An 8319-nucleotide genomic window follows, 5' to 3' on the forward strand; every position below is an offset into this window, starting at 1 on the left:
TTTAGGAAAGAGAAGGGTTTTACTTGTAAGGACATCTCATTCCCACGATGTATCATAGTATAAACTCAACCACAGGGCCGTATCTTTACAAAAATTTATTTTACATCCCATCTCTATGCATAATTGTTGATTGTAAAGTTTAAATTCTTTTAGTTTTGATTCAATTTAGGTGATTCTTTTTGGTAGTTTATTAATGTCTCAAATATAAAAGTAATCAAGTCTTAGAAAATGGTGTACAAGAGTTGTGTTATTGAGCAAGTTTAGGTCTCTAATTATTTTCTCCACTCAAAATTCATATAAAATTCGCTTAAATGTTTTCTAAGTAGTACATGGAGGCACACATGTTTGGAAATGAAATTGTTTTAAGGGACTTACACCTTATGGTTGTCAATTGATTTTCTAAAGCATATGTACAAAGTTGACAAGAATTTTTATATTGCTTATTGAGATTCATCAAAGGGCTTGCTAAGAGGGACTACAAGGTAGAGGATCAACTTGGGCATGGGGTGTAGAGGTACTCAATTACTTAATTGGGACATGGTCCTCGCTTTACTAGTTCTTGAGGACACGGAGAGAGGTAAGAACAAAGGAAAAAGCAAGCAAGAACCCTTCATAATCCTTGTTGAGGAGGGACATGGGGAGATTGAAGATATAAATGAGCATGAAGAGGCCTCAATGAAACTTGTGCTCCTACAAGACTCTGGCCCTAAGGACAACATAGGTCTAGTACTAGATGGAGATGAAGTGATAGAGGAGGTTCTAAACTTTCCATCTACTCACTTTGCATGCAATAGTGATAGAGTGTCATCAATTTCTTTCCTCCAACGACATTTAAAAGACTGTTGGACTTCAAGAGTATAAGCAAAATTTTAAGTTATTTCATGCTCCAACCTTTAGAATGGAGCTTTGGGAGTTATGGTCTTTGTGCTTTATATATCATGCAATGCCCACTATGTTGGCTCTCCATGCTACATTTTTGGAGCCATCAAGAGGATTTTCCATGTTGTTAGCAGCAAGCTAATCCATGTAACATTTTTTGGAGCTTTATTGTAAAACACTTATTCTTTTGATAAATTGGGAATATCGTAACTCATATTGTACGAGTGTAATCTATGAGCCGGAGCTATAAGCTTACAGATTGTAGCAATTTATCCTTGGTTAGAGCTTCTAGATGATTAGTTTTTTACCTAAGAAACCTTGGCTAAGGTATAAAGGCCAACTTTGTAAAGTTATTATTAAGTTCTTTGGATAATAAATACACAGTGTGAGCTTACGGCACTCACTTCTCTCTTTCTCTTGCTTCTATCTCCCGTGTTGGTTGTCACATTGCAATGTCATTTGTTGCATTGCAACCATAGGTAAGAGCTCTACGCATTGACGTAAACATATCATGATAAATCTTAGCTTTTGATGTCGTCTAATTTCATCATAAGTAGGAATTTAAGCTAAGAAATCACAAAGTAAGTATAGGCAGGGTATAGGGGCATGATTGGTAAGCATTTAGATGCATTCGGGGTCAAAAGCAACTAGGTCAAAATCTCACTACTATTAATAATCGCATTTTTGTACTTCATCAGAAGTGAGATTTGAGACCTTAAGCATGTGTGCTTAGGTCTTATATTCTTATCCTAGAAATTTCATAGCATTCGGATATCGTCTAATGCTGTAACAATCATGGTTTGCTTGGCGATTAGCGACTAGCTTTTGATGACTTAGGCCATTTGAGTGTAGCTTGTGTTAGATGCGAGTTGTTTGTTGTTTTCCAAGAGATTGACCCCTTCTTGTAGCCTCCATGCACTACCTTCTTGTAGCCTCCATGCACTAGTCGAGTCAGTTTTGTCCCATGGATTGACAATTATGTTCATGGTTCTCGCTATGTCTGCAAAAATAAGATAAGAGTGAGGTTAGGAAACCCATCCACATTTGGCACCGCTGCCAGGGACAAATAGACCTAAACTAGAGAAACCAAGAGCTTCTAGTGTAGTTGTTCTTTAACTTCCTCTAGGATCACCTAGAGTTAAACTTTCTCTTTAAATTCGCATAGCTTAAGAATGTCGTCTTTTGTTGTGTAGAGGTAGCTTGGGAGTAAATTATACTTGTTGCTAAGTACCTTTTAGGATTGTAAGATTAGGTTGGAATTTTGAGAATGATTGATTGACAAGACAAGTCTTAAGATCAATGCTCAAGAAACCATAAAAAATGAGAAAACAAGTGTTTGTGGACACTTTCCACAACCCAATTGCAGCAGAACCTAGGAGTAGGGTAAGTAGAATCCGAGGTGGATCTCAAATCATTGATCACTCCAAAAGAATCAGCTGTGAGTTTTTTATGTGAAGTTGCAAAATTTCAAGTCTATGGCTTGAAACGGCATCAAAAGACTATCAACCATTGAAACCGGCTAGAGATTATGCTCATAAAAGTTGAATGAACCAGTGGGTAAGCTGTTGGGGTTAAGGCCTATGTGCCTTGACCGGTCGCCCAGGTCATGGGCGCCCGCCCACTGTTACCCTATACTTATAGTGAGTATACTGTAAAGGGGGAGCTACCACTTCACAGTCTCTCTCTCTCACTCTCCGTCTGTGGTGCTCCCCGATCCCCTTCAATTGGTATCAGAGCTATGGTGACCGCGGAGAGCACGACGGCTTTGAGAGCTTCGAGGCGATAGCTCGCTCGCTCTCGACGATAGAGAGATTAAGAAAGCTTGGAAGCTTTGTGAGAATGCAATGGGAGCTTGTGAGCTCAGTTGAGAGTGATGTATGCTCTTGTGGAAGCTCAGAAAGGAGTGTGGAAGATTGTGTGTAAGGTGCTGCCCTAAAACTGTGTGCGCAGCAGCACAGTTTTCAGATTCGTTTTTCTCCTTGTAGAATGCAGATCTGAGAATTCTATCTTCATCAGCTCATGCGTTTCAACGTGGTCTACAACTTTGCAGCAGAAACTTTTTGCAAATTCCTCACCGTTTTGCTGATATTCAGCTCAGACTGACTGTATACAGAAATTCCAGATTTTCTGTTGTCGCATTGTGTGCGAGTTTGATGCACTTTTGGAAGCACGGGAGATGCTTGATGTTGAGTGCATAAATTCTGAGCTGAAGATGCAATTGCAGCTTGTGTTAAGCTTGTGGTTTGAGGGTTTTTTGGTAGACTTGGGCAACGAAGTACGGAGGCGTTTACACACCATCGAGGCGGTCTCTTGAGAGACTCAGCTCTTTGGAGCACACAGGTGGAGCTTCTTTCACTGGTTTTCACAGGATACTTTGGCAGTGATTTTGTGCTTGGATTCATGGTCTTTGCGGATGGTTTGCATATGGTTATGGCGCATGGTTGATGCCCATTATACATGCATTTTGACGAGCACTTTCAAGTGCCGGTGAGCTCTCTTGAGAGCATTGTTTTCGCATTGATCAAGTTTCCGGATTGCAAATCTTTTGGCGTTTGCTTATGCGCGGTCACTCCGTTGATGTATGTTGAGTGTAGTTTGATGTGCATTGATTGCTCATTGTATTGAGCTTGCAGGACAATGGTTATTTTGTGTTGATAGCCATTGTGCGTCGAAACTCTGGCAAAATTTTCCCAGGAGTTTTATGCGTATCATTTATGCGATCTAGGTAGAGATTGCAAGTTGCACTCAACATTTGCGTGCGGTGTTCTCTGCAGGTGGGAGATTTGTGCATGTGTATGCATCGATACCGCATAGTGTGGGCTTGGTGATTAGCTCACAGATTGCAATGTGATACTAGAGCAGGCGAGGCTTGTATTGACATTGCGGGAGCTCTATTTTGGAGTGTGTCTCACAGGTTTTACATTGTGTTTCTGGCCATATTGGTAGACAATTTCCAGGTGTTGTTGGTGAGGTGGTTTTGCTATCTAGCTTGCTAATTGTGCTCATGGCAGAGACAGGTGATCGATCAGATTGTAACCTCTCACAGATGCGCGTGTTTGATGGGTCAGACTTTGCGGCATGGAGAGAGTGTATGCTTGATGCATTGACACAGCGAGGGTTGCATCGACCATTGAGTGGTGATGCAGGTAGACCTTCAAACATGTCTGACGATCAGTGGCAGGAGCTAGAGGAGATGGCACTATCTACACTCTCTTTGCACCTTGTGGAATCTGTATATGCTCTTGTTATGTATGAGGCTACTTCGAGAGCACTTTGGTGCAGATTACATGATATGTATGATAGATCTGAGTCATCAAGGACTCGTGTGAGACATGTACATTCACGAGCACGCCGACAGGTGACATGTTGGTATTGTGGTCATTCTCGACACGTTAGACGGCGTTGTTTTCGTCGTATGCGACATCGTAGGAGACATGACAGTCTCAGAGATGTATGTAGTGATGCCATGGACTCAGTTGCTTTGACAGTTGAGGCACATGTAGTGTCGGAGTATACTAGTGACGGGGATGTCACTTTTACCTCGAGCTATGCACGAGATGCTATACATGTGGATAGTGCACTCCCTTCGCAGTGGTTGCTAGACGCAGATGCTATGTTTCATGTCACGCCGCATCGTGCATGGTTTTGTAGCTATTCTAGCGGGATGCTTGGCAGTGTACGTTTGACCGATGGATCGGTGCATGCGATAGCAGTGCAGGAGATGTGAGACTGTCATTATCGAGTGGTGCATCTTACTTGTTACGACATGTGCGCTATGTACCAGATTTGACAGTGAGTTTGATCTCGATTGGTCAGCTTAGAGATTGTGGATGTCAGATTTCGCTACGAGAGCGAGATTTTGTGATGCATTTGGGTTCGCTAGTGATTGCGAGAGGTGCCAGGAGTGGTACAGGTTACCCATTGCATGTGGATCACGGGAGAGACGGTGTTGTCTCTGTGATCATGCAGCCAGGTAGAGAGCGAGAGAGCAGGCGAGTCTCTTTTGCTTGTGGGTTGCAGGATGCTTTGCATGGAGTGCAAAGCAGTGACCTTGTTGTGCAGGTTGCATCTACGGATGCACAGGTAGAGCGGGACAGCTCTAGTGAGTCACAGCAGGATGAGTCATCAGAGGTGATGACAGAGATGACTCACATGGATGTTGAGATGTCGACTATTGTGGAGTCATTTCTTGATATGCTTATGCCACAGCTTGATGCAGATTCAGGACAGATGGATACTCTTGGTACACATGTGATATGTGGTGGGCACGAGGAGTCACTCCAGAGCTCGGAGTCAGAGTGCCATGGTCTCTATGATAGGGGACAGGATTGCCATGAGTTGAGTTCTGAGTTGGAGGTGGCAGAGGTTGCCAGGGTTGCATCAACATTCGGTGTCCTCATGTACGAGATGCTGATCTTGAGGCCCGACATAGCGGCTGCAGTGGGAGCATTTGCAGCAGGGTTGATCAGTCGTTCGATGACTGATCTCGGCATAGAGCATAGGGGAGGTTTGCAGGTATTGGACCGATACTTGCAGGAGTGCATGAGCTCTTATAGACTATTTGCAGAGCTTGGAGCTAGCTCTGTGTGGCTTCCGCAGCGGGATGTTTGTCTATCAGTATAGCCGGATGCACTAGCTCATCGAGAGTCAGTGGGCATAGGTTGAGAGAATATCTCACCTTCTATTAGTTGTACACTAGTAGATCTTGCTTAAAGGCACATTGGCCTTTAAGTGGGAGGTTGTTGGGGTTAAGGCCTATGTGCCTTGACCGGTCGCCCAGGTCATGGGCGCCCGCCCACTGTTACCCTATACTTATAGTGAGTATACTGTATAGGGGGAGCTGCCACTTCACAGTCTCCCCACCCACATTGTGTGTGTATCTCCTTCTCTCTCTCTCACTCTCCGTCTATGGTGCTCCCCGATCCCCTTCATAAGCATAAGGATGCATTTGAGGTAAATTTTCATGACTTGGCAAAAACTCAAATTATCTACATTTTCTTGAGAATTTAAACCAAATTAAGTTTTGACTTGACTCAGAGGCTTGAAACATGTCACAAAACGACTGAGCATTGGAAAAATTGTAAAAATTGCTCATTTTAGACCAAAAGTATATAATCACAATTATTTACATTTAGCTCAAAATTGATCAAGGTTGATACCAGAGACTCTATACATGATCACAAACATGATACCAGAGACTCTATACATGATCACAAACATATTTTGTGAAAGCTCAAAGAGTTTGGATCACAAAACATACCAAAATTTTGGAAAAAAACTCAAAACTGTACTGATTGTCGAGAAATTGAGTTTGACGAAATATCTTGTTCAAATTTTGTGAAACTTGTCTCAGAGGCTTAGTTTAAATTGTTTAACATGTGTGCATACTCAAATGATCAAAAATATGCTAAAATTTGACAATTATAAATAATCACGATTATTTACTTGTGTCCAATTTTCAAACATGTTTAGCCAACCAAGTATACCACAGGTTCCATCATGTTGTAACATTCATATCAAATTTGGTAAGATTTGGATCTTTAAAGTGAAAATTTTGGCCAGTTTTGTAAAGACAGTCAGCAAAACTGTTCACAAATTGAGTAGGGTTTTTCCAAACTTCGTGAAACTCTGCTAGGGAGCTTAAGTTCAATTGCTCTACCTTTTTGTATCATCATCTTGGCAAAAAAATGCTAAAAAATCCCGTGCCCCAGATTTGAGAGTTTTTGCACAATTGAGTATACCACAGGTTCAAGCATATCAAATAGACTGCTCATATCAAATTTGGTGAAATTTGGATTACAAATGTGAGACTTAAGCCAGACTCATGAAAACTGAGTCTGCGGACACTAACCATTTGATAACTTGGACAAATCTTGTTCAAATTCAGTGAAACTTGTCCAGAGACTACAACAAGGTGTCTATATGGAAAAACAAGTCTAAAAAGTGAGAAAACTAAGAAGAGTAAATAATTTGATTATTTACTTATGAGTCCCAAAGACAAGATTTTGGACTTTTGAGCTTGTACAATGTCAGGGATAAATTGTTCACAAGTTGAGCCGGGTCAGCACCGGGCTGCTCGCTGTGGGAAACGGTGAGAGAAAGATGCACACCTCAAGAGAATATAGCACAAAAGAACACCTTGAATTGAATTACTTAGATGAACTAAAATCTGAATACAAAAAGTAACTTGATTGCAATAGGCAACAAGTGCTCTTCAACTCGCCGAGGCTATGAGCGGAAGTGCAAATGCCAAATCTGTATGGCCTCAATGCCCTTCCCTTGCTCTTCTCGACCACCTTCACGTGCACTCACTTTGCCCTCGGTTGCTCTGCCTGATCTCTGACGATCTCAAGGTCCTTTAAGTCCTCGAGACCTTCAACCTTCTTTAGTGTGTGTTGTAACACTGCCTTTTGGTCACCCTCTGCAGGCTCCCTCAATAACCTTTAATGTCAACTCCTTGATAAGTTCGACAAGCGAACAAAGGCAAACATAACTCGAGGTTGTGAAGTTTTCATCAAATTATGTCAATCATTATTGAGATAAGAATCAATGTTATCAAGATCTTTCAGCCAGCCAATCTTCACTCACTCAATTGCCACCAGCACAGGTCTGCTACAGCGTCATCAACTCCTCTCGTTTTTCCTGCTTCTATTCGGCTTCTGCAGTTCTCCTCCTCCTGCTCGTATTCGGCTTCTGCAGTCCACCTCCTCCAGCTCGTTTTCTTGGAGCTTGTCGGCGGCTCAACCCGGCCTATGCTGCCTTTCTTCTCCTGCCAGGCACCCAGCTCCCGGCCCTCCTTGGATCTTCTCTGCTCTCATTTGTCGGCCCCACCAAGACTCTCCTGCCCAACTAACGCTGGCCCCAAGAGCTCGTCAACTTCCTCCCCTCCTACAAATGCTACTCCTGCTTTTCTCCTCGCGCTGGCCGCTCGTCAACTTTTCACCGCGCTGCCTTCGGCCCTGATTTTTGCTCGCTGCAGGCAACTCCTGCTCCTCGCCTCACGGCGGCTCTCCTGCTCCTCTCAACCTACTGCAGTTGCCACCGCCCGGCCTCGGCTGATCACACGCCTACTCAACCTTGTTTGTTTTTCTTTCTCGGCTGCCTTTGACGCCTTCCTTATTATCACCACCTTGACAGTATGCTATTCCCCTTATTTAGCTGCTTAGTTCCATATTAATAAAAAGCCTCGCTTGCTTTTTTGATAGCTCCATACCGTAAGCGTCCGGACATTCACACAAGCCCCAAACTCATCCTCATGGCCTTGCCTTTTAAAGCATTGCTTTTACCTCATGGTCGTCGCCCTCTTCATGATGCTGCTCGACGCCCTTCAACTCCATAGACCTCTCTCTCTATCTTCACTTACCGACATTATGTTGGCTTATACCACAATCAATGCATTCTGATGAATAAGTCATCGCAAGGTACTTTACTTGGCTTACA

At 42.9% G+C, this 8319-nt stretch overlaps 1 protein-coding gene across 1 annotated transcript; it reads left to right on the forward strand.

Annotated features, from left to right (window-relative positions):
• The first annotated feature begins 7400 nt into the window (after nt 1-7400).
• LOC147448443 (uncharacterized) lies at nt 7401-8045 on the forward strand. The gene has a single exon (XM_086522375.1). It carries the CDS (start codon nt 7401-7403, stop codon nt 8043-8045), a length of 645 nt encoding a protein of 214 aa, XP_086378501.1.
• The last annotated feature ends 274 nt before the right edge of the window (nt 8046-8319 follow it).

This window comes from Adiantum capillus-veneris, chromosome 10, assembly GCF_014529385.1.
Source record: "Adiantum capillus-veneris isolate H3 chromosome 10, ASM1452938v2, whole genome shotgun sequence".
Classification (NCBI taxonomy): Eukaryota; Viridiplantae; Streptophyta; class Polypodiopsida; order Polypodiales; family Pteridaceae; genus Adiantum; species Adiantum capillus-veneris.